Source organism: Balaenoptera acutorostrata, chromosome 4, assembly GCF_949987535.1.
Source record: "Balaenoptera acutorostrata chromosome 4, mBalAcu1.1, whole genome shotgun sequence".
Lineage (NCBI taxonomy): Eukaryota > Metazoa > Chordata > Mammalia > Artiodactyla > Balaenopteridae > Balaenoptera > Balaenoptera acutorostrata.
This window is the reverse complement of record NC_080067.1, coordinates 35936917-35964733: the sequence shown is the minus strand read 5'-3', so window position 1 is coordinate 35964733 and position 27817 is coordinate 35936917. Positions and strand designations below refer to the sequence as shown.

At 37.8% G+C, this 27817-nt stretch overlaps 1 protein-coding gene across 1 annotated transcript; it reads right to left on the bottom strand.

The window, feature by feature from the left end:
• Positions 1 to 26156, bottom strand: SELENOT (selenoprotein T). The gene is made up of 6 exons (XM_028167997.2): positions 25906 to 26156; positions 6468 to 6578; positions 5764 to 5890; positions 3543 to 3630; positions 1308 to 1461; positions 1 to 751 (listed from the first exon to the last, which is right to left on the bottom strand). The coding sequence occupies exons 1-5, from the start codon at positions 26040 to 26042 to the stop codon at positions 1337 to 1339; spliced, it is 588 nt and encodes a 195-aa protein (XP_028023798.1). The 5' UTR covers positions 26043 to 26156; the 3' UTR covers positions 1 to 751; positions 1308 to 1336.
• Positions 26157 to 27817: the final 1661 nt, after the last annotated feature.

Here is a 27817-nt window from a genome sequence, read left to right as displayed (position 1 = left end):
TAAACTCAAACTTTTTATTTAACTTACATCTGCTTAGTTTTTTATTGAGTTAAGTATAAAGGCCCAGTTAATCAACTCATTAAATTGGTCAAGGCAGGACACTTGAACTACATTAACAGGATTTAAAAAGTGGTTGGTCTTTTAGTAGTTCTCTGGTAATCACACACGCACACACACACATACACAAATTGGTAGAGTACTCTGGATATAGGATTTCCCCCCATAATCTTATATAATGTGCTGTTCACAATCTGCAATATTTTGAAAACTCTATAAATTGGACATGACCAAATTAGAGATGTCTGATAAACTCTTATAAAGTATTTGGGAACTTCAGCTCTAGTCCCAAAAGGATCAGTTTTAAACTATAAAAAAGGAAAATTCGTATAAAATCACAACAGACTTAACAGACATCTTTGAAAAAAAAAAATCAAATTGCAACTCAATTTTCTACTTTTTCAAATATGACCGAGAAAAAAGAAGTGCAAGTAGTAATGTCTGCATTTTTTTTTTTAAACTATTAACCAAGTGGACTTGGGGAAGAAAAAAAAAACTATACAGTATTATTGCACTCCACGAATGTGCAGAATTCCAAAATGTGCCAGCACTGAAAAACTGCCTTGCATTGAGGTTTTCCAAGAGGTACAACGAGCCTGCCAAGAAAACATCTGGTCTGTACTAACAGCTTGCTGTCTTCAGTACAGGCCTTCATAATGTCAGTCACGCTGCTCTTGCAAAAATCCCTTAATGTCTGAAAGACACACAGAAAAAAGAATATTTTGTTTCAATATTCACTCTTGTAAAATCCACTCATTGATCAGAAAAGAACTGAGAACATCTCTGCTAAACAAAATTAACTAACTTACACCTCTCTGTGTTCACCACATTTGCTTATAAATTTTCTATCTTGAGCATGTGAAAAGAATTTGCATAGTTTTAGGAACTAGTTATTTGAAGGTAAGGAGAGGGTATATATGTACAATATATGTATAGTATGTGAATTCTGGCCATTAGAAGTTCACAGTCAAAAAAATAATGTTACAGGCCCAATGATTAAGCCTTAAACATAAAATTAATAGTACAACCTTACTTTATTTTAGCAGATCCAAACTCTCTTGGTCATTTATAAATTTTAATGAAGAAGACAACCATCTGTTAAATCTTAAGTTGGAAACTCAATTGACAATATATGCAATATCTATTATTATATATATCTATATCTATTATGCTAATATATGAAATATCTTGCTGATTCATGACAATTAACTGATACCTATACATAGTTACTGTATTTTTAAACTACTTACAAAAGAGTTTTCAGTGCTGATAGGTGGGGCTATGATCGATGGTGTGGGATTGAATCCATATGCACATTGAGCTTCATTTCATTGTCAAGAATTTGAACAAGCTGTTGCATGGATGGAAGGTGACCAGATTCCAGCTTAGACCACACAGGTACATCTATAAAACAAATGGTACCACCCCTTCCAAATTAAAGATGATTCTATAATAGACATTCATTCTATAAATATGTATTGTCTATGCACACAGCTGGAGATAGAATTCAGCTTCTTGCTTTCATGGAGTTTACATTCTAGTAGGGGAAACATAAAAAGAACTATACAAATAGCTACAAAATCACATTTGTATAGTAAAAATTAAAACTAGAAGATGCTATGAGAGGGACATATGAGAGGCTGGGAAGGAGCCTTTGTACTTACTATTATTAAAAGAGAGAGATTATTAAACGTGAAAGCTGAAATATAGAATAGTGGTACAAGGGAGACTGGAAAGGTTGGCAGGGATTAGATCAGGGATCAAGAAACTATAAAGTAAGCATTTTCAGCTCAAGAAGATGTATAGTCTGTCCCAGCTACTTAACATTCATTGTAGCCTGAAAGCAGTAACAGGCAATAGATAGATGAATGGGCATGGCTGTGTTCCAATAAAACTTTATTCACCAATCAGGTAGCAGAGGACATGGTCCACAGGGTTATGGTTTGCCCATGCCTAGGCTACATCATTCAGGGCCTTTTGTCCATGTTAAATGTTCTGGTCTTTATCTTGAGAACAAAATAAAGCCACTTAATAAATTTGAGGGAGTGAAGCAACAAGATGAAATGTGCATTAAAAAAATTTTCTTTTAAATGACTCAAGTGTTGGAGCAGGTGTCAGCAAATTTTTCTGTAAGAAGCCAGATAGTATATATTTTAGGCTTTACATACCAAGAAGCAAAATCAAGGATACCATATAGGTACTTATAAAACCAGGGAGATATATTTCCACAAATTTTTCAATGATGAAACTCAAAACTCTAGGTATGAATACTGAAGTCTGAATGCCATATAATTTCCACATCACAAAGTATTTTTGATTTTTTTAACCATTAAAAAATATAAGAGGGAATTCCCTGGCAGTCCAGTGGTTAGGACTTGGTGCTTTCACTGCTGGAGCCCAGGTTCAATCCCTGGTCTGGGAACTAAGATCCAGAAAGCTGCGTGGCTTGGCCAAAAAAAAAATAAAAAAAGGTAAGAGCCAACCAGCAACATGGATGTACCTAGAGATTATCGTACTAAGTGAAGTAAGCCAGACAGAGAAAGACAAATATCATATGATATCGCTTATATGTGAAATCTTAAAAAAAAAAAAAAAAAAGAAAGACACAAATGAACTTATTTCCAAAACAGAAAGAGACTCACAGACACAGAAAACAAACTTATGGTTACCAAAGGGGAAAGGGGGGATGGGAAGAAGAATAAATTAGGAGGCTGGGATTAACATATACATACTGCTTTCTATAAAATAAATAACCAACAAGGACCTACTATACAGCACAGGGTACTCAATATTATGTAATAACCTATAAGGGAAAAGAACCTGAAAAGAATCTGAATCACTGTGCTATATACCTGAAACCTACATGATATTATAAATAAACTATACTTGAATTAAAAAAATTTTAATATAAAGAAATTTTAAAATTGTAAGCCATTGTTAGCTCATAGGCCATATGTGCCAACCTCTGGTTTAGAGAATATGTTAGAGGGTAGCAAGATAACTGTGGCTTGGATTAGGGTGGTTAGCAATGAAGATAAATAGAAGCAGATTTTTGAAAACTGTAAAAAGTAGAATTGAGAAAAATTGGTAATCCATTAGATATGGAGAGTAAGGGAGAAACCTAGGATGTTATCCTAGGTTTCTGACATGGGCAACTGGGTAGAATGATAATGGTGCCCTTAAATAAGTGAGAAATGTCAGGGAAGGAGCAAACTGAAGTATAAAAGAATTGCAGAAAGCTCAAGTAATCAACAGTTTGGGAGTAGGTAATGTTCAGGATTCCTGGCTATAACACCTAGAAGAGAGGTCTAGAGCTCTCCAGAGCTATACATTTAAGGGTCATCATATAGATGTTATTCTAAAGCCATGGGAGTAGGTGAGGACCATGTAAAGAGATAATTTAGCATATTATGAAAAATGGAAAAGCCTCACTTATTATAAATCATTTAACATTTATCACAGAATGCAAACTATTCAGAACCTACCATTCAAAGTTATCTCAAATGCACCTGTTGACATACACTGGTTCTCAATCATGTTGCTCAAGAAAAAGACCATCATACATGCATAGACCTAAAAGAAAATACAATTAAGTACAATAGGTAAAGTCATTTTCAAATCAAAACAACATGACAAATTAAGTAAGCTTTTAAATAGTCTCATTTTTATTTGGTAATTGCTCTTTTTAAATCTACTTTAAGTTTCTATACAAATTATTACTGCTACTCCATATATTCAGATAGTGTACACAGAAAATTGCGACATTAATCCATACATTCTGAAGAAATTACATGTTATTCCTAATGTAAAGATAAAATTTCTAGAAATCTCGTAATTACCTTAATAAGTTAAACAAAAGAATACCAGCATAAGAAGGGTTCATTTTAGAATTTTTATAATATAATGTATGAACTCACAAGAGACTAGTGATGCAATAATCAGCAACTCCATATATTCAACACAACCTGTCCGTGTTCCAAACAAATCATTTTAAGTCTAACTAAAAAAAAGTAGGTTAGAAAGCACTAGCATACTAAGTTACATTCATTCACCTTTTGAAGGCAAATCTATACTGTCCCAAAAGATCAGAGGCTCCTATTGAACAGAAAAGTTTCAATTTAACAAAATCACCTGACTAAAAGCAGGATGTAGTGAGGATGTCAATTCACAGCCAGCTGTTTCAGAAAAGTTAATCAAAATGCCTATAGCAGATGAGAAGGAGATTTCCCCTAATCCCACTTGAGCTAGGTGGGCTTTGATTTCATAGAAGTTATCCTAGCATTTGGGCACAAAGTCTACTTTCATGAGAACAATACACAAGTAAGTGTCACGAAAGCTACAGCCTTCAAGTATCCTCTTCACTGTCAGTAGACTGACAATGTTATAAGTCTAAAGAAGTAAAATGCACTAAAGACAATTTAGAATCAACAGAATTAACAAATATAGCACACAACATTATCAGTAAGTACTTAATTTCTAATTCTTAATCCTACGTAAATCAATATTTTGTTAATAACAGAGTAGAGACACATCTCAATTAGAGGTAGCACCTGCGGATGTTTATGTTAAGAAGCCTTGCCTGTGACTGGAAATAAGTGATTCCCTAAGAAAAAGAAGTACAGCTATGTTAGGACTTGGCTAAAGGTAGTCTCGGCCTAGAACTAAAGGATAAGACCAGACAGAGGACTCCAAAAGAGAATACTTATTAGAAGGAAACCTAAGCAATCTCATTCAAGAGAGAAATTATTCCCATTTCTCACAGTAGAAAGGTAGACCCTCCAGAAAATATTTTAGGTAAAACAGATGAGAGATCTGGAAAGAGTGTATGCTGCAGCAAGACCCTACAAAGAATAAAAGAAACAGCACAAGATTCTTATGTACATTTATATTGATTGTTTCAGGTAATCTGCTTTAGATTACCCATGAACAGAAAAGTCAAAGAACAAATAATAGAAACAGAGAATTTTGATAAGAATAAATTGGTGGAAATCCCATTTTTAACATGAATAAACCTATTACCCATATTAGGTGGTATAAAAGGCCTACATTATGTATATATTCTGTTTTACTGTATGATTTGGCCCAACTTATATAATCAAAATCAGGTATTAAATTATTTTGTGCCCAGATTCCACTAAAGTAACACCTCTCTATCCTTCAAATAATAAAAAGGTTAAGACCTAATCATTCTTGGGCTTCCCTGGTGGCACAGTGGTTGAGAATCTGCCTGCCAATGCAGGGGACACGGGTTCGAGCCCTGGTCTGGGAAGATCCCACATGCCGCGGAGCAACTAGGCCCTTGAGCCACAATTACTGAGCCTGCGCGTCTGGAGCCTGTGCTCCGCAATGAGAGAGGCCGCGGTAGTGAGAGGCCCGCGCACTGCAATGAAGAGTGGCCCCCGCTTGCCGCAACTAGAGAAAGCCCTCGGACAGAAATGAAGACCCAACACAGCCATAAATAAATAAATAAATAAAATTAAAAAAAAAAAAAAAAAAAGACCTAATCATTCTTAATGTATAAATATGGAGACTAAGGCTAAATGACGTTAAGTGCTTTGCCCAGAAATAAAAAGTGGTTTAAGTTGAAATACCACATGTAAATAGCAAAAAGTACTTAAAAAAAAAAAAAAAGAAAAAGGAAAATCCATTAAAATGTCTCACTGACAACTAAGAACCTACAGCTACCAAAGCTATTACATTACATACCTTGTTTTCTTGGCCCCACTGCCAGATGCTAGGCGCTTGCATGCCAAAGAAAGCAAAAGGATCCTTGCCAACAATTATTAAGCCTATTAACACTAGCTTGAAGACTGACAGGAAAGATGCTATGTGTCTATTAAAAGAAAAGAAGGAAATTCATCAGAAGCTGCAATTTCTCATCTACTTCAAAATTTCTTTAACTCAAGTCTATGTGTATGGACATTTTCTAAACACCAAATCTAAAAATTGCCAATTACACTAGGAAAAAACTAGTAACTGAATTTTATTGTGCAGTTTTAAAACAAAAATGTTTAACATCTTTTGAATCAATCAAAAATTAATTTATAAAACTATAGAGCATTGGCTTTTAAAAATACTATTTTAACAGTACAGAATTTTGTACCACTGACTTTCTATAAAAATGTAGGAGTTCTTGATCTATGGCCACAATAAAAATTACATAAGAAAACACATCTTTAGAAGGGTTGCCATCTCTGAAATGATCTTCCTCTATTCCTTGTTACAGAAAAATTCTTCCATATTTGGATCAAATAAACTTGCTATTTATAAAACTGTTCTCTGTAAATTACAACCAACTAAGAAATTATAATAACCAAGGAAAGTTAATTGAACCAATTCACAAAAGTTTATTTACAAATGTGAAAGAATTCACTTAAAAATTCCTTTATAAACTACAGAAACTTACTTACCTATATATTGGTTGAGGGAGGTAATTCTCTCCTTCAATGCGGATGTCTGGGTACCGCTGGCTAATAACCCGCATGTACTCCTCAAACACCCGCCTATAACCTCAGGAAACACTGCAGAAAAATGAAAGTGCTTCCATTAAGTGGTTTAGAATATGACTAGATTTATTTTGTAGTTATACAAAGCCTAAAAATTATTACCAAGATTAAAAATGTTTCTCAAGAACAATCACAAACTAATAATGATTGATGCTGGATACACGAACTTTTTTCATAAATTTCACATATTTAAGTGATCTTCCCTTCAAGTAAATCCTTCTACTAGAACATTAAACTTTATAGACTTGGGTTACTGTTGGAGAGAAGCAAATACCTATTCAGAGAATTCACCATATTCTGAGCTCTCAAATCATTTTGCCTTTTTTTCTGTTTTTGTTGTTGGTATCAACAACTGTATAAACATTGAAATGAAAACATCTCTTATTTATCTGAAATAGGGACTTCCAAAATCTGGGCACAGGAAGCTTAAAAAAATACCAAGGCATGAGACATGACACCCTGTTTCTTATTCCCACTCTACCCTTAACTAGGCAAACATGCCTGCTCAATCACAATAAAAGAAACTTTAAAAATTCTTAGACTCTTTCTGACTCTAAGATTTGATTCTATTTTGCAACGGAAAACAAAGGTTGGGAAGATACTTTTCAGCAATATGACAGTAATCCATGTCATTACTCTAGAAATTAAGTCAATAGCATCCCATCACCTTCATTAAAATCTCCGAATAACTAGGCTGTGGATATATGATATTTGTTGCCCCAGAAAGAAAAGGGAGAAATGCCACCAGAATGAATATACAGAGGGAAAAAAGTACACTGAAAACTTTAATAAGACACTGATGAAAGAAACTGAAGACACAAATAAATGAAAACATATCTCATGTTCGTGGATCAGAAGAATTTATATTTTTAAAATGCCCATGCTACCCAAAGCAATTTACAGATTCAATGCGATCCATATCAAAACTGCAATGACATTATTCACAGAAATACAACAAACAATCCTAAAATGTGTATAAAACCAGAAAAGATGCCAAACAGCCAAAGCAATCTTGAGAAAGAAGAACAAAGCTGGAGGCACCATGCTTCCTTATTTCAAACTTCATTACAAAGCTACAGTAATCAAAACAGTATGTATGGTAGTTGCATAAAGACAGACACACAGATCAATTAGACAGAAACCAGAATTAAACCCACACATACATGGTCGATTAATTTTTAACAAAGAAGCCAAGAATATACAATGGGAAAAGGATAGTGTCTTTAATAAATGGTGTTGGGAAAAGTGGACATGCAAAGAATGAAACTGGACCACTATCTTATACCATACACAAAAATCAACCCAAAACAGATAGAAGAGTTGAACAGAAGACCTGAAACCATAAAACTCCTAGAAGAAAACATAGGGAGTAAGCTCCTTGACATTGGTCCTGACAATGATTTTTTTTTGGACTTGACACCAAAAGCAAAGGCATCAAAAGCAAAAATAAACAAGTGGGACTATGACAAACTAAAAAGCTTCTGCACATCAAAGGAAACCATCAACAAAATGAAAGGAAGGGCAACCTACACAATGGGAGAAAATACTTGCAAATATAACCTCTGATAAGGGATTACTATCTAAAATATATAAGAAACTCATACAACTCAATAGCCAAAAAATTAATAATCTAATTTTAAAAAAATGGGAAAAGGGGGAATTCCCTGGCGGTGCAGTGGTTAGGACTCGGTGCTTTCAACCGCAGGGGTCTGGGTTCAATCCCCAGTTGGGGAACTAAGATCCTGCAAGCTGGGTGCATCCAAAAAAAAAAAAAGGCAAGGGAAGCTGAATAGACATTTTCACAAAGATGACATACAAATGGCCAACAGGTAGATGAAAAGGTGCTCAACATCCCTAATCAACAGGGAAATGCAAATCAAAACCACAATGAGTTATCATCTCATACCTGTTACAATGTCTATCATCAAAAACACAATATAGGGGCTTCCCTGGTTGCACAGTGGTTGAGAATCTGCCTGCCAATGCAGCGGACACAGGTTCGAGCCCTGGTCTGGGAGGATCCCACATGCCGTGAAGCGACTAGGCCCGTGAGCCACAACTACTGAGCCTGTGCATCTAGAGCTTGTGCTCTGCAACAAGAGAGGCCGCGACAGTGAGAGGCCCGCGCACCGCAATGAAGAGTGGACCCCGCTCGCTGCAATTAGAGAAAGCCCGCGCACAGAAACGAAGACCCAACACAGCCAAAAATAAATAAATAAATTTTAAAAATTAAAAAAAAACGTAGATCTCTAAATACACATAACAAGCTGTAGTTAGTAAATTGAAACACCATAAAATAAAATGATTGATTAAAAAAAACACAATATAAAGCAATGAAGGTACCACTTGGTAGGAGGGAGCAGAATCAGTAATTGATAGGGTGAAACCCAAGATGCCAACTTTGTCAATCATACAATCATCAAGGAAAAAAATACCACAATCATCAAGGAAAGAAATATCGACCACCACCGCGACCAACTCAAGGGATCAGCAACAAGTTCATATCTGATAGGGAGAACCAGTCCAAATATTAGTAGATCTCAATGTAAGAAAACTCACTTTTCAAAAAAAAAAGAGAGAGAAATTCATCACTCTTTTTTTTTACAAGTAATACTTCTTTTACATTTAGAATGAAAATTTCACAAAAGATTAAGTCCCTAAAAAGTATGAAATTTTTGCAAAGGGAGACAAGTCTCTATTAACTAAATACTTAAAAGAACTTAATCTCCAGACACCTTATCTTTCCTAAACATTCACCTTATCCAATATTTTTTTTTTAATTTATTTTATTTTATTTATTTATTTTTGGCTGCTTTGGGTCCTCGTTGCTGCACGCGGGCTTTCTCTAGTTGGGGCGAGCGGGGGCTACTCTTCGTTGCGGTGCACGGGCTTCTCATTGCGGTGGCTTCTCTTGTTGTGGAGCACGGGCTCTAGGCACACGGGCTCAGTAGTTGTGGTGCACAGGCTTAGTTGCTCCACGGCATGTGGGATCTTCCTGGACCAGGGCTCAAACCCGTGTCCCCTGCACTGGCAGGCGGATTCTTAACCACTGCGCCACCAGGGAAGTCCTATCCAATATTTTATTATTACTGTTGTCAGATTCACAACTGCTTTCAATATAAGAAATTTTTAATGTTCTTTTGTTTTCAAGATACCACCAAAAAAAATATAAAGCACTTATATGCTTAACTACCTTGAAACCAAGAAATGCCACCTGATTTCAATGCCTAAGTTTGCATCAGTGTTTACAATGGAGTTGATGATCTAAAATGATAGTATCTAGGGGCTTCCCTGGTGGCGCAGTGGTTGAGAGTCTGCCTGCTAATGCGGGGGACGCGGGTTCGAGCCCTGGTCTGGGAGGATCCCACATGCCGCGGAGCAGCTGGGCCCGTGAGCCACAATTGCTGAGCCTGCGCGTCTGGAGCCTGTGCCCCGCGACGGGAGGGGCCGCGATAGAGAAAAGCCCGCGCACCGCGATGAAGAGCGGTCCCCGCACCGCGATGAAGAGTGGCCCCCGCTTGCCGCAACTGGAGAAAGCCCTCGCACGAACCGAAGACCCAACACAGCCAAAAATAAATAAATAAATAAATAAATAAATAAATAAATAAAATCAAGTAAAAAACTTTAAAAAAAAAAATAATAAAAATAAAATGATAGTATCTAACTTTTAATGCATTATTTGAGAGCTGGAGACTTACTTGAGTTGAAATTTCCTTGAGTTGAAATTTCCTTTTTTATAGATGAAGGGGAAAAAATTGAAACCCAGAGAGATCAAGTGACTTTACATATGGCCCCTGCCCTTAGTCAGGGCTGAGACCAGAACACAGACTTTGTGATTTGAGATCCTAGGCCCTTTCCATTAAACCTCAATAAAAGTTAGATGATGTAAGAGCTAACCTTCCTTGTGTCCACAAAGCCATAATCAAGTACCCATAAAGTAGCAGGTATCTCTTGAGGTTCTTCCATGATGAAGATATAGATTCTCCCTCTGGGTGAACTGAGCCTGTGGGCCCCAACAGTCCTCACATTTGCTCTGGGAGTTCCAACCCTTCGTAAAGGAAAGTATGTCTATATGCAGGCAACACTATAGGTCAGAGTCCTCCTAGTCACCCAGTTTTCTGGCTATTATGCTCAAAAGCCCAACTCTATCCTTGGTTCTTCAGGTCTCAACTCTTCAGTTAAGTCACAAATCTTTGTATCAAACTTCAAATAGAATCAACCTATAATCTTGAAATATAAAAAGGACTTTAAACCTGTAACTTTCTTCAAATTTCCAGGTATAAAATGATAAAGTCGTGGGGATGTATAATGTACAGCATGGTGACTGTAATTAATAATACTGTATTTCATATTTGAAAGTAGCTAGGAGAGATCTTGAAAGTTCTCATCACAAGAAAAAAAGTAATGTAACTATGTATGGTGACGGATGTTAACTGGACTTATCGTAGTGATCGTTTTGCAATATATACAAATATCAAGTCACTACATTGTACACCTGAAACTAATGTGTTATACCTCAAAACAAAAAAAACTGTACATTTCTTATTTCTGAAAAATGAAGTAGTTTACAAGACTGACACAACCTATTTTTAGGCAAGTTTACTTATGCATTAGTAAACTTTCCTCCCTGTATTTGCTTTGAGACTTGTGAAGAAAAAACAAGTAACTTTTTCCCTATGTAATAATTTTCCCCAAACGTTCAAATTGTTTTGAAATAGCCATCTCTACTGCTGACAGATGTTTTCCAAAATAAAGCATACCTACTGTTTATCAAGGTGGGCAAAATGTTAAATTAAAGGCACAAATGGTAAGGAGCCAGTAATCATTCCACCTCTACCACCACACCCAGCTCTTTCAACTTTTCACTTTCTGGGTCAGTGAGTAAAGCTATATAACTCATAGTATACTTACAACGAATAAATATGTGAACATGCTAAAAATATGTTGTAGCTGCTGCCTACTTCTTCTGCCCCTGGACCAAAGGCCCTTAAGAAGTAAATTAAACTGTGAAAAGAAATCTTAATTTAAGTCCTAATCACTTTGCAAATCTCCTTCTTGCAATACAAAAATATCTTACTATATGGAGTCAACTTTTGCAGTTATTCAATTTAAAATATTTTACACAATACTTTTCTAAGATTAATTTTCTAAAAGAAAGAACTTGCATACAAATTAGATCACCCTTCTGTAATGAATAGAAAGGAAATTTAGGCAACTTGTCCATGCTATTTCAAATAGATTCTGTGCTTTTTTAAGTCCATCAAGTTTCAGTCTCCTAATTCATGGTGCCAACCATCCCACTTTTCCTTTTCTATACTAACATCTGCCCCTAATTGTAGTCAAATGCCTACTTATATCAACTTGAGTCTGTCACAAACCCCAACCTCGCCTATCTCCTTACTAAAGGAAAATGGGGCAAAATCTCAGATATTTACTGTTATGAATTAAATACTTGTGATTTCTATTTTTCACATCTCTTGAACTCACCTTTCCCTTTTATTTACAATAACCTCCCCTGCAATTATCCTCCCACCCACACATAGGATTGGATCCTGTTTATACAATAAGACCCAACCCCTTGCCAATATCTAATGTTCCAGAAATGCAAACCTGTCACGGAAGACTTGAGTTTTCTCCCTAAAAATGAAGAACTGGGATTTTAAAAAGTAACTATCTCCAGACAGGTGAACATTTAATCAGAGCTGTTGTAGGTAGAGGAGAGTGGTAATCTTTCAAAAGTACTGAGGAGGACTTCCCTGGTAGCACAGTGCTTGAGAACCTGCCTGCCAATGCAGGGGACACAGGTTCGATCCCTGGCCTGGGAAGATCCTACATGCCGCAGAGCAACTAAGCCCATGTACCACAACTACTGAGCCCACAAGTTGCAACTACTGAGCCCACGTGCTCTACAGCCCATGTGCCACAACAAGAGAAGCCACTGCAATGAGAAGCCCACAAACCTCAACAAAGAATAGCCCCCGTGTGCCACAACTAGAGAGAGCCCGTGTGCAGCAATGAAGACCCAGTGCAGCCATAAATAAATAAATAAATAAATTTTTTAAATAGTAGGAAAGAAAAAAAAAAGACTGAGGAGAGGAGATAAATCAATCTTCAAAGAGAAAAAGAAAAACGAAATATATTTTACTGAGAGGAATACAGATGTGAGCCAGAGCAAGAGTGTATGAAGTCCTCTCAGACCTTTCAGTTTTCTATTTCAGACCATCTTCAGGCACTGCTGCATTCCTGCCTTTGGATTCTATACTATTCTTTTAGTAGTTTTAAACAGATTTCCAAATGTGTTGCAGTTCAAAACTGGTTTCTCTACTTGCATTCTAAGAATTTCAACTAATGTTTCTCCCATGCTGTATGCAGAAAATCAGGAAGGTATTTTTACCATGCTTTCTAACTGTCAACAGCATTGACCAGTCAGACAGTTCACTGATCACTGAAAACTGGGTTTTTAGATGTAATCTTTATTTCTCCTTGCTCTGTTTAGTAGAAGCAGTAATAGACATTTGTCTGGTGCATTACCTGCTCTAAGTGTTTAAAGCAATGAAATCTGAACAAGGGGCTCTATAAACCATACAAGAAACAAGATATTCAGGGGTGGGGACTTCCCTGGCGGTCCAGTGGTTAAGACTCTGTGCTCCCAACGCAGGGGGCCCGGGTTTGATCCCTGGTCAGGGAACTAGATCCCGCATACTGAAGCCAAGATCCCACATGTCACAACTAAGACCCGGCACAGCCAAGTAAATTAATAAAAAAAAAAAAAAAAAAAAAAAGATATTCAGGGGTGAAGACTAACCTGATAAATGCTTTTCTAAAAAATTACAAACAAGAGTGCCCACACAATGTTCACATCAGCACTATTTACAACAGCCAAGGCATGGAAGCAACCTAAATGTTCACCAACAGATGAATGGATAAAGAAGATGTGGTACAGATATACAGTGGAATATTACTCAGCCATAGAAAAGAATGAAATAATGCCATTTGCAGCAACATGGATGGACCTAGAGATTATCATACTAAGTGAATAAGCCAGACAAAGACAAATAGCATATATCACTTATATGTGGAATCTAAAAAAGATACAAACGAACTTATGTACAAAACAGAAACAGACCCACAGACATAGAAAACAAACTTATGGTTACTGCAGGGGTGGGGGGAGGGATAAATTAGGAATTTGGGATTAACAAATACCCACTACTATATATAAAATAGATAAAAGACAAGGACCTATTGTATAGCACAGGGAACTATATTATCTTGTAATAACCTATAATGGAAAAGAATCTGAAAAACTAATTGAATCACTTTGCTGTACACCTGAAACACTGTATATCAACTATACTACACTTCAATTAAAAAAAAAAGCACTCACGCACTTTGAATGAAGATCAAAATGTAGATCAGAACTTGCTCAGCGTTTTGTTTTGTTTTGTTTTAATTGGGGTATAGTTGCTTTACAATGATATGTTAGTTTCTGCTGTACAAGGAAGTGAATCAGCTATATGTATACATATATCCCCTCCCTCTTGGACCTCCCTCCCGCCCCCCCTCCTACCCGCCATTCTACGCATCTAGGTCATCACAGAGCACCAAGCTGAGCTCCCTGCGCTTATATAGCAGGTTCCCACTAGCTATGTTTTACACATGGTAGTGTATATATGTCAATCCCAATCTCCCACTTCATTCTCCCCCTCCCCCTTGTCCACACGTTTGTTCTCTACATCTGTCGCTATTCCTGCCCTGCAAATAGGTTCATCTGTACTGCTTTTTAAAGTTCCATATATATGCATTAGCATACGGTATTTGTTTTTCTCTTTCTGACTTACTTCACTCTGTATCACAGACCCTAGCGTTTTTAAAAGTTGAAAATCAGCACTAGACAGGTATGAGCTTATCAGGTTTAAGAACTGTCTTATATGAAATCAAGTGATTTCCCTTCCAGCTGCCTCACTCTAGGAGCACCGCAGGGGCCACCATAGTAAAAACGCATATGAATACAAAATATGCCTAACATGGCTTCTAAGATTCCAGGCTTCCTGGGACTTCCCTGGCGGTCCAGTGGTTAAGACTCTGCATTACCACTGCAGGGAGCTCGGTTCGATCCCTGGTCAGGGAACTAAGATCCCACATACCATGTGGTACGGCCAAAATTAAAAAAAAAAAAAAAAAAATTTTCAGGCTTCCTTAGAGTTTTTTCCAAAGATTTGATAAACCTAAAATTCAATTAATGATCTGTTTTTATTCTCTTCCTTCTTTGTGTCTTATTCTTGAGGTCACTAGTTTCTAGTCTTCCCATACCTTTGGCATAACATTTCAGGAAATCTTTTGCCGCAGACTATTCCACAAAGAATTTATAAATTGTGTAAATTCCTCAGCTCTTTGTGGGGAAGGAATTTTATCTCTTTACTCTGGAAAGCACTTCTCATTAACAGATTTATAAGGTATGGCAGCCACTCAGTAAAAGTGACTTGATAAAAAAAGCATTCAATAAATGGTGACTTACCTGCATTTTGCAGGAATTTTTGTCTCATCTTAAAATATTTCATATATGACTTGATGCTTCTATTAGAGGAAACACTGACTGAAACCGCCCGCCCTGGCCAGGCAAAGACAGTAACAATGTGCATGAGTTATTTTACAACAGGAGATCCTGGTAAGGAACACGGAACTAACAAGCCACCACCAAAGGGAAGAACTCGGGAAAGGTCAAAAAGAGAGAGGAGACGCCACATGTCCACATGTTGTCTGGGACGCCAACCTCCCAGAATGCTCCCCGCTGGAATCCATCTTGGCTGAGCAGTTGCGCGCGCCACCAGGAAGGACCCTGAGTCTGAATGATTGGCCAGAGACAAGCCGGAAACTAACCCCATCACCATAAAACCCGAGACTGCGAGCCACGTGGCAGAGCAGTCCTCCTGGATTCCCTTACCCTCCTGTTCTACGCCCAGGCGCCCCTTCCCAATAAAGTCTCTTGCTTTGTCAGCACGCGTGTCTCCTCGGACAATTCATTTCCAAGAGTTAGACAAGAGCCCACTCTCGGGAAGGGGTCCCCCTTCCTACAACACTTTTATTCTTTTCAATACATTTTTAAAAATTGAGATATAATTCACACACCATAAAATTCATCCTTGGTGCATTTTTATAAGTTGTTAGAGAGACCAATAAAAAAATATATATTGTGTTCTATGCTAATTCAATGGCAAAACTAGATATGTCTCTTGCCTGCTTTCCTGCTTTCCTGTTTGTCTTATACTTTTACCTGTTGGTTGTAAACTGACTTCAGACATTAGAATAAACTCGATTAAAAAACCCAGGGATTCAAGAAAGAAAACCACCAACAGGATAAGCAGTAAGAGTGTGTTGGCGAATAAGAGCAGCAGGAAGATGACTGACAATAACACAACGAATTCTGGAAGTTTAGCCCCATCAGCAGAGACGGAGGCCAGGTCAAGAAGGTTACTGAGTGAAGAGTATGTCCAAAACTGAAGTTCTACATGTATCACATTCTATGCCTAAAAGCTAGCAAACTGAAGCAGAGGTCAACCAAGTAGAAATCCACCTGAAAGGAACAGTATCAGAAAACATCGATCTATACTCCAGTTAGGAATTTTTAAAGGGAAGTGAGGGGGGAGAAGATAGGTTATGTCAGAACCAAACACAGTGGACTACCACGAGACTGTACTCACTTTTTCAATAAATATTGCCTGATGACAGGTACTGTTTCAGGCTCTAAAGATATAACGGCAGCAAGCAAAACAGACAAAAATCTATGCCTTTCTGATGCTGGCAACATTCTAATGAAGAAGAGAGAGTAAGCTGTAACAGTCTAATGGAGAAGATACAGTTCACAAACTGATAATATCTGAAGCTGTTTCCCTTGCCTTGAGAAACAGGAACGAAAAAACAAAACACCCGAGGAACTATGAAAAAAATGTCACAAATTGAAACAGCAAAAACAGCGAACAAAAGATTCAAAATAAGAGCCGACATCCAACAATATTCTGCAAGAGCAGAAGAAAAGGATGATAAAAGAGATAAGGAAGGACTGTAAGAAACCTCAAAACCAAAAGCAGAATTTAAAAAAATATTTTAAGGCCCTGAAGAAGAAAACTGATGGGTGGAAAACTGAATCAGTGTTAGAAGATGAATAACAAAAAGTACATAAGATCTGAATAGTATCATCAATAAATGGAATTCACAGATACATCAGTTTTTTTCCTACAGAAAACACCCTGAGAGACCACAGAATATTTACAATAATTGACCATCTATGTTAGGTCACAAAGAAAGCCTAATAAGTAGGTGGATGAAGAATGTCACCAGCTATCTCAGTAAACAAAGGATGTTGCAACCATCAAGCCATCAGCCACTGCAGACACCCCCAGCTGTGCACCCTGAGGAGATTCAGGATGGAAAAAAACAGGATACTGGACCTAGACAGTTAAGGTACATATCAAAGGAATTTCAGTAAGCCCAGACTCTTGCATCTTTCCATACACAGAAAAGCACTAAATTCATTACCTTGAGATGTCTGGTTTTCTTTAATTAACAGTAATCTTTTGATGTTACGTTAACCTGGAGTTTTTTTTTAAAAACTCCTATATATTCTGGCTCCTCCCTTACTTCTTCAGAACAGTTCCTCAGAGTTGAGAGGCTGTCTCCTGGGCGTAAGTCCTCAGTATGTGCGCAGAATAAAACATAATAGCAAATGTCACATTCTCTAATTACAGTGCAATAAACTAAAGAATCTTTAAAACCCAACCCACTTTAAGATCTTCTGGTAGGAGTATTAACTAGTTTAATTATGTCAAAATTTTAAATGTGATACACATTAACGTAATCATAATATTTTACTTCTATGGATTTAGTTTATGGAAATAATTGGACAAGCACACATGATATGAGGATAGTCATCTTAACAAAGTAATTTTATGAAAAATAAGGACCAACATAAATGTTAAAAAAACAGATTCAGTGGCTTAAATAAATTAAAGAATACCCATCTTATGGAGTACTATGCCTGTTGATACAGAACAGTATCTGCTGATATGAAAAGATAAGTGATGAGGCGAAGGCAAATTTCAAAAAAAGCATACAACTATAAACTCATTAATATAAAATTATATAATATAGCATGTTTCTGCATGAAGAGGCGGCTTGAAGGAGGTTCTTCAAAATGTTATTAAAGAGTTACAAGGATATTTCACTTTCTTCCATATACTTTTTCAAAAATTATTTTTACAGTTAACATGTTATTTTCACAGTGAAACCGCGAAGTATCCTGTGGGGCTCCAGGGCATGGAAGCCTTTTTGTCCCCCATTTCTTATAGGCAAGACTCCAGTCTCCATTAACAGTTGCTAATCAAGGGAGGAGCAGCCAAGAAACCACAGGAAGGAAGATTGAAGGGACCAGAGAAGCTCATCAAGATTAAGAGACCCTGCACACACCCTAATCTTGTCAGCAACCCCACCCTTGAACTACTGCGGTAAGACTCCTCCTCAAATCCTCCTCGGTTGAGACACAGAGCTTTTCAAAGGCAGGAGCCCGCTGTGTTCCCCTTTGCCTGGCAAAGCAATAAAGCTATCCTTTTCTACTTCACCCAAAACTTTGTTTCCGAGATTCGATTCCACACCAGTGTACAGAGAAGCTGAGCTTTCGGCATCAACAGCCAGAGGGCTATTTTCATTTTTTTAAGCTGAAAGTCAGTAAGTAAAGCTTTCAAAGGTTTATTTACTGCAGGTCTTATTACAACATTACAAATAATAAATTACGATAATGAGCACTTGATAAATGGTAGTAGCAGGTACACTGTGCTAGGTGTTTTTAACTGATTAGCGGACTCCAGCCCTCATTTCCTGTCTCCTCCTCCCCCTCTATGCTGAGTCAGGCTTTATTTGCATGTGTTCTTCCTTTAGCTAGTAAAGCTCATTCTCTGTATCTCCTGGTGGAGTTCCCCATGCCCTTCAAGATTTCATTTCCTCCTCTGCAAAGCCTTCCAACGCTCCCTGAATAAGTAATCCTTCTTCTCTCTGGGTTTTTAAGACTTCTTTTAGAACACTCAGAACAGAATGGTATACTATTATATTGTTTACATGTCTGTCTCTCCCACCAAACAACTGGTTTTCAAATGTTACTGTAAAAAAACAAATTCGTATCTTCCTAAAAATTGGACAAAACAGGAAAACAAGTGGCATGAAAAAGGGGACATTAAAAACAAGGGCTTGATAACACAACACTGTAAATCAACTATACTCCAATAAAAATTTAAAAAAAAACAAAACAAGGGCTTGATTATGAGCAGTTCTTGCTAAAATCTGTGGCCAAGATTTCTTCCTTATCAATCCCAAGCTACACCCCAATCAAGATAAAGTATGTGAAAACATGATTTTCCTTTTTGGAAAGCAGGGACGGTGACAAAAATCAAATGAACCGGAGGTCTCCAACTACACTCTTAAGTGACAAAGATGGAGATGAAACATACATGCATGCTTTTACTTTTTTCCTTCAAGCTTCTTTACAATACCTAATAATAGAATATTAGAGGTAACTGGAATGCAACCAACACCCTTAGTTTACAGATGAACAAGTTAAGAGCTAGAGATTAAATACTTCCCCAAAGTCATTCAGAAGATAAAAGGCAGATCAAGTTAAGAACATACGCCTCCAAACTGCTGGTCCAGTAAATGCTCACCTTCCCAGTACCTATACCATTCAAAATTTATGAGGTTATTTATGAGATTTCCAAATGATATATTAAATTTGATCTCTACCACTTACCTTAATGGCAAACTGTAAGGAAACAATGTTCCCATTTTCTGTAAGAGGAGATAAAACCTTAAAACCATTCATATTTTACTTACATCTAAAAGCTTTGAACTAAGGTACTTCATTCATTATTAAGAAGAAAATACTATTATGTGCACAGTATTCAGTTAGCTCCTGAGCTATTTATTGCTTAAAATGGCAAAAAAAAAAAACAAAACAAAACAGGTGACTAAATTTTATGTAACTTTAAAAATCTAACATAGCAGCAGGTGCAGCAGCCACCATTTTATTTGCTCTCTAGAGCACTCTATACTACTCTACTGTCTGAATCAACTTATCTTATTACTCCTTTATTTCACTGTTTCCAAGTAGTACATTCTTCCTATTTAGCATCTTTTTAAAAACCAAGATCTATCTTACAACCATTAGTGTGTCAGTTTAAATGGCCACAGTTTTTTCCTTCTGAGTGGTATACAGAATAATGGTGTACCTTACAACCTATCATATCTTAGGTTTGGAGAAATATAATAACTGTTATTTAAGTTTTTAGTTCCAGTTACTGTGACTATTTTGGGGAGATGAAAATTTCTTTGTAGGATTTTCCCCTGGCTACTGTGTTTTTAGTTTTAAAAACTCAGCAACAAAGCAAAACAAACTTATGGTTACCAAACAGGTTGGGGGTGGGGGGAATAAATTAAGAGTTTAGGATTAACATATACACACTACTATATATAAAACAGGTAAACAACAGGGACTTACTATATAGCACAGGGAACTACACTTAACATCTTATAATAACCTATAATGGAAACGAATCTGAAAAATATATATATATATACTATATATATTTATATATATCTATAAGTAAAAATATATACTATATATATTTATATGTCTATAACAATCGCTTTGCTGTACAGTTGAAATTAACACAACATTGTAACCTATACAATGTTTTTTAAAAAATTCAGGATTCATCCCCTTCAGTCCCCCCCGCAAAAAAAACCATAAAAATTGTCCTGTTTATCACTACAGTGAATGGCACAGCATCGCTCCAGAACTCACGAGTCACCTGTGACACCTCTCATTGCAGGCCACCTCTCTGGCCCCTCAAATAATGTAATCACCAAGAACTGCTAAATTTATCTGCAAAAAAATCTCTTAAACCTGTCCCTTTACTCCTACCACCACCCTTCTACTTCAAGCTCCATTGTCTCTTGCCTGGGCAACTCCAAGAGCCCCCTAAAATGGTCTCCCCACATCTATTTTTTTGTTCCCTGTAATGTCTTTTCCACAATGATACTTACTGATTCTTCCTTAACATAGCCATCCAGACCTTCCAGGGTCTGTGCTACCTTCTCTTTGGTCTTTAAGGTCAGCAGCCTTGGCCTCAAGAAATTATGTTCTCTTCTTGGATTGGGAGAATCAATACTGTGAAAATGACTATACTACCCAAAGCAATCTACAGATTCAATGCAATCCCTATCAAATTACCAATGGCATTTTTTACAGAACTAGAACAAAAAGTCTTAAAATTTGTACGGAGACATAAAAGACCCCGAATAGCCAAAGCAGTCATGAGGGAAAAAAACGGAGCTGGAGGAATCAGGCTCCCTGACTTCAGACTATAGTACAAAGCTACAGTAATCACGACAGTATGGTACTGGCACAAAAACAGAAATATAGATCAATGGAACAGGACAGAAAGCCCAGAGATAAACCCACATGGTCAACTAATCTATGACAAAGGAGATAAGGATATACAGTGGAGAAAAGACAGTCTCTTCAATAAGTGGTACTGGGAAAACTGGACAGCTACATGTAAAAGAATGAAGTTAGAACACTTCCTAACACCAGCCACAAAAATAAACTCAAAATGGATTAGAGACCTAAATGTAAGACCGGACACTATAAACCTCTTAGAAGAAAACACAGGAAGAACACTCTTCAACATAAATCACAGCAAGATCTTTTCTGTTCCACCTCCTAGAGTAATCGAAATAAAAACAAAAATAAACAAATGGGACCTAATGAAACTTAAAAGCTTTTGCAAAGCAAAGGAAACAAAAAACAAGACTAAAAGACAACCCTCAGAATGGGAGAAAATATTTGCAAACGAATCGACGGACAAAGGATTAATCTCCAAAATATATAAACAACTTATGCAGTTCAATATTAAAAAAACAAACAACCCAATCCAAAAATGGGCAGAAGACCTAAATAGACATTTCTCCAAAGAAGACATACAGAAGGCCAAGAAGCACATGAAAAACTGCTCAACATCACTAATTATTAGAGAAATGCAAATCAAAACTACAATGAGGTATCACTTCACACCAGTTAGAATGGGCATCATCAGAAAATCTACAAACAAGAAATGCTGGAGAGGGTGTGGAGAAAAGGGAACCCTCTTGCACTGTTGGTGGGCGTGTAAATTGATACAGCCACTATGGAGAACAGTATGGAGGTTCCTTAAAAAACTAAAAATAGAATTACCATATGACCCAGCAATCCCACTACTGGGCATATACCCAGAGAAAACTATAATTCAAAAAGGCACATGCACCCCAATGTTCTCTGCAGCACTATTTACAACAGCCAAGTCGTGGAAGCAACCTAAATGCCCATCAACAAACGAATGGATAAAGAAGATGTGGTACATATATACAATGGAATATTACTCAGCCATAAAAAGGAACGAAATTGGGTCATTTGTAGAGACATGGATGGATCTAGAGACTGTCATACAGAGTGAAGTCAGTTAGAAAGAAAAACAAGTATCGTATATTAATGCATATATGTGGAACCCAGAAAAATGGTACAGATGAACCGGTTTGCAGGGCAGAAATAGAAACACAGATGTAGAGAACAAACGTATGGACACCAAGGGGGGAAAGTGGCCGGGGGGTGGGGGTGGTAGTGTGATGAATTGGGAAATTGGGATTGACATGCATACACTGATATGTATAAAATGGATAACTAATAAGAACCTGCTGTATAAAAAAATAAATAAAATTCAGGAAAAAAAAGCAGAATTCATATAATGGCAAAAAAAAAAATTATGATCTCTCCTACTATAAGGTCACTGAACGTGCTATTTCCATTGCTCAACAGTGCTCTCTATATACATTTTATCCTTCAAGTCTCAGTTCAAAGTTCATTTTCTCATGGAAACCTTCCCTGATCCTGTGACTAGGTCTCTTTCATATCATATTACTTTCCTACAGCAATTAACACAACTGCAATTTTATGTGTTGTCCATGGATTAATGACTGCCTTCTACTCTTGCCTTTAAACATCTATGAGAGCACTGAACTGAATTCCCAGCACCAAGCAAAGCACCTTCATAGAGACGGTACACAAATATTTGTTAAATATACAAATGTTGTCTAAGTAACTAACATGATCTCTATAACTCCCAATTTCTCAGATTTCTTCAATTCAGCATTTTACTAATCTTGATCAGTATCAACACCCAAATCAGACTTAGGTCTTTATTTTCTTGCCTCCATACCATGAAAGCAAAGGCTAAGTTGGTATAAATTTCAATTAAAATCTGTTCTTCTAGTAGTTGCTTCATTTACCTCTTAAAACTCCAATTAGAAATTGGTTGTCCTAAAATTACAGCAGTGGATTCTTAGATTAACAAAAACTGGAAAATTCTGCTGTATTCTGCTTACGTTCTAATATCTTAACTTTAACCTACTATTCTTAGTAAATCAACTGTCACATGTTCAAATAAGTGTTAACCATAAAGAGCTGTAGATAGTAATCTCTTTAAACTGTAACAACTGATGAAATGCTGTAAATCTGATGACATGTTAATTCACACGTATGGGAGGAAAAAAGCATGCATACAAACATGCCAAACAATACCTATCAGAATACATTTACACAAAAAAATCACAAGAAAGGAAAATGTGACAAGGGAACTTTATTTTAAGCTCTGATTAGAGAACTTCCTTTTTTATGTTTAATACTTAAACGTCCAAATAAGCAGTACAAATTTTTTCCCCAAATATGCAATCAATGTCATCAAACTTATCTAATTCAATTGCTCAATCAACGGATGTAATAAACCAAACACTCAGGTACATGAAGTAAGTCTGTGCTTCTCTGTAGGCTTCCAGAAGAGCCACATTTGTCTTGTTCACCAGGGGATCTTTAGCCCTTGGCACAAGCAGGTACTGAATGAGGATGTACTGAGAAAATACATCGACACAACATAGAAGAGTTTGTTTTAAGCTATTTTGCACGCTTGATCTCTCTCCCTTCAATTCCATTTATGTGTTATTTTCTTCTATTAGCAATTACAAAAGTGCCACAATTAACACGATATATTGAGCTAAAATTAAAGAAAGAGTACTCATAATAAATATAAAATAATAAGGGACAAAAGCAATGGAAAGGAAGGTAAAAATAGTTTTCTCCTTTGTTAACATTGGTAATTAATGAAAAGTTGCATTTTATAGCACTCCGATTTCAAATGGAATTAAAAGAATTTTCACATATTTACCCTCAATTGTCTTCGCTTCCTCTCCTTTCCCAAACAAACTTGCAAATAAATGCCCAAGAGACTCTACCAAAATCAGAAACCAAATATTCACTTTCCTATATACACATTAATCTCTGGGGGGAAAAGTAACAAACAAGCTAAATTTACCTGTAATTGGTATGGCATAGGGCATATTAATAGTTATTTCCCAGCTACAGAATAAAAAAAAAAAGGGAAGGATTTTTGCATGTAGCATGCTCAGGATGACTGCAAAAGAAAATACTTAACAGACTTTTGTAATTCTCTACTTAAAGAAAAAAAGGAAAGGAAACAAAAATTAAGTATCAAAAGTTTAACTGAAGTACTTAAGACTTTTTTAAAAGTTTAATTTGAAGGACTAAATGCCCTTCCCCCTACATTTGTTTACACATTTTCAAAACTTTATAAGGTACATTTGTTAAATTATTGTGACAAGTATTCCAATCCAAGCAACTATAAAAGAAGAGTATTTTGGAAAAGACCAAGTGAAACCAAGACATACAAAATAGAAAAATTACATAACTTGGAAAATGCAGTCTTTTTTTTAACTACTTAAATCCAAAAGTATCACATTTAATCCTTAACAATATTTATAAGTTAGTAAGATGACTGCCACTTTCTAATGGAAAAAAATAAATATGGAGAAAAAACTCAGAATAATCAAGCCATAACTCCCACTTACAGTACCATATATGAAAGATGATACGACGATATACGCCAGGCACATAGTAACACTACAGAGAGCTTTTTTTAATCAGAAGTTGCAAGGTTTTTAGTTTTCACTCCACAAATACTTACCATCTTACTTTCTGACTCTCTTTAAACAGCACTTAAATTGATTTAATATTAAAGATTTGCTTAATCTTTAAAGATTAAGCAAAAAAACTAGTTGGATAAGTAGAAAATCTAAACTTTAGTACACTTATATTAATACATTAAGTTTGAAAAAGCTGATTTTAAATCCATTATGGCCAAAACCAATGTTCCAAAGTATCAGGACTCTGAAGACTTACTAATCCAACCATCCTATTCTGAAAAAACGTCACCTTTTGAGATATGGGATTCTAATTTCCACAACTTTACAATTTTGGTTTTTGCTTGTTTGTTTTTAATCTGAGCCTTTCAAACCTTCCCCAACACCACTTACCTTATCACATGCATTACTGCTCTGCTTCTAATACTTAACTAGGTAACAACAAAATCACTTACAGAACACTGTCGAAAAATGCCGGGTTTGGGGGGGAAAAGGGATTGTTTTTTTCTATTTCTCTGAACGCCCAAGAGATTTAAAAGGCAGAAAGAGATGCCAGGGCAGGGAACTCACGGAAGTAAGGGGAATGGGGGAGAAGATGCAGTTGTCTGGGAGCGAAAGGTTGTCAGAAGAGCAACGTGCTCCTTTACAAAAACACTTTGGAAATTGCAAACGGAGAATCAGCCTCGCCATCCAAGCTTATCAGCTGTCAGAATCCCTACGCTCTCACCCAACAGTCACCCCGGCGGATCCTGGAGAAAAAGGCGTCTGTCCCTCGCGGGTCTCCTTCAACGACCCGAGGTGACCTTCGCCTAGCGGGGCAGCGAGGCCGCCTGGCGTAGCCCGCGAAAGCCGAGAGGAAGTTAACCGGCAAACAAACACTGGAGCTCCTCCCTCCGCCGACCCTGCGCCGACTCATGCCCACCTCCGCAGGCAGCCGGGTGGCCATGCCGTGACGCCGCCGACCTGTCCTCCGTACTGACAAGTGTCCCCGCGTCTTCGCCTTTCAGTATTTAACCTTCTCGTGCCCTCCTTCCCCATTCCCTCCATTCTAGGAACCAAAAAAGAAGTGAGCGGTCGTGTCTGGAGGCAAAGAAGGCGGCCTGGCCATCCCGGGTAAGAGCCCCGGAGACGGCAGGCAGCGGAAGGCTGCTGGCACCGTTCTTCCAGGCCAGGGAAGGTTCAGCTCTCTAGGCCGCGAAGCCGCGGCCTCGCGTAGTGTGAGGCGCCGAGCGAAGGCGCGGCGGGGCGGCCGGGCGCCGGCGCACATACTCACCAAATCTGGAACTTGAGCAGCGGCCCCGTGGCGTACTGCATCTTTAACCTCTTGCCAGGCACGCCACCCAGGTTGGCCGAGGCATCGCTCCGGACCACCGCCGACGCCGCCACCAGGAGAAGTAGCAGAAGCCTCATCTTAAACGAGCCAACCACTTCAGCCACCCTCAGACTCAGACTGCAGCCGGCCCAAGGCAGAGCCGGAGCCGCGAGCTGCTCCCCACCGCGCAGGCGCGATCCGCCAAGGTCTTGAGGGAAGCTGGAATGCGCCTGCGTATCCCGGCGCCTGCGCACGCTCTGGGAGGGGGAGCTGACCTGTTTCACGGTCCTGACCCACCATCTTGGATGTGCGTGGAGACTCTTGGGATGGAGTGAGATAGGTAGAGAACAGACAGCAGCTGATGGGATATTAGAGGAGCCTGCTAATTAAAGCTTCTGGCACACCTGGGTTCTACATACAATTTCATGTAGCTCAGACTTTTATCTCCCCGAGACACTTAGGAACACCTGTTTAACAGCCTTGATTCAGGTGTGGGAGATAAAAGAGAAAGCCCCCGCCGTCCAAACAGGAATACTTCACTCTTTCTGGGTGCATGCTATGGCCTTTTCTTTGAACTTGGAATATTGCGCTCTTCTAAAGGAGTCTTTTTTAAAAAGACCTTTGGAAAACTTCAACATATACAAGAGCAGAGTAATTACCTAACTCATTAACGACCTTTAACAATTACTGGTATTTTGGCAATCTTAATTGTCTATAGTACAGCTCTAACCACCCCAAGGAAGCAAATGCCAGACATATCACTTCATCTATGGATTTTTAAGCCTGTATCTCTAAAAAATAACTTTTCTTCGGGGAGAAGAAAACTGACCACAATACCATTATCCCACCTTGAAAAATAAATTATTGCTTAATACCAAAATATCCAGTGTTCAAATTTCTCCTGTCTTAATGAATATTTATTTATTTTTATTGTTAATTTGTTCAAATTGTTACCGAACCAAACTTGGGTCTGCTCACCTGTGGGCAGTAAACCAATCTACTGACACTGGGCTATAGTGAAGGAAAATGCAGCATTTACTGTAAAGGCGCCAATACAAGGAGGATGGGTGGCTTGTGCTCTAAAACCCTGAAACCCCTGGTGGTTTTGCCTATAAACGTCTTTATAGGCAAAATTTGGGGTGAGGGATGCAGGGTGTGCGGCTTTCTTCTGATTGGTTGGTGGTGAAGTGCTCAGCTTGAAGTTACCATCCTCCACCAGGGTACGGGCCTTAGTTCCTGCAGAAGAACTCAAAGATATTGTTATGTATATTCCCCAGGGCTGCACTATTGTTTCTTGACTGCTCCTCCCTTGTTTCTGCATTCCCTCCCTTCCCTGATTAGCAACTGTTTGAATCTGCCCGAAGGTCAAGGAGGCTGAATGAAGCCTACTTCCCACAAACAAGAAACCAGAGACACAGAAAGGATTTGTACCCAGGAGAGCCCCACAGGGTCCTGTTCCATTTCAAAATCTGGACCAAAATAAAAAGTAATCCATTGCCATTGGTTGATATGTCTTTTAGATCCCATCAAACAAAGCCTTTAAGGTCAAGATTACACCAGGAATTGAAAAAGTTTCATTTATTATTCATTGCGGCAAAGGGAACACACACTACAGGGAATCAAGGGGAGTCTCAGTAAGAGGGTGTTAGGAAGATTATTATAGCATCTGGCCTTTGGATGATTTGGGAAGAGTATTGGGAGTGCCAATGGAAAATTTGGTCCTTTTTTTTAAAATTTATTTTATTTTTGCCTGTGTTGGGTCTTCGTTTCTGTGCGAGGGCTTTCTCTAGTTGCGGCGAGCGGGGGCCACTCATCGCGGTGCGCAGGCCTCTCACTGTCGCGGCCTCTCTTGTTGCGGAGCACAAGCTCCAGA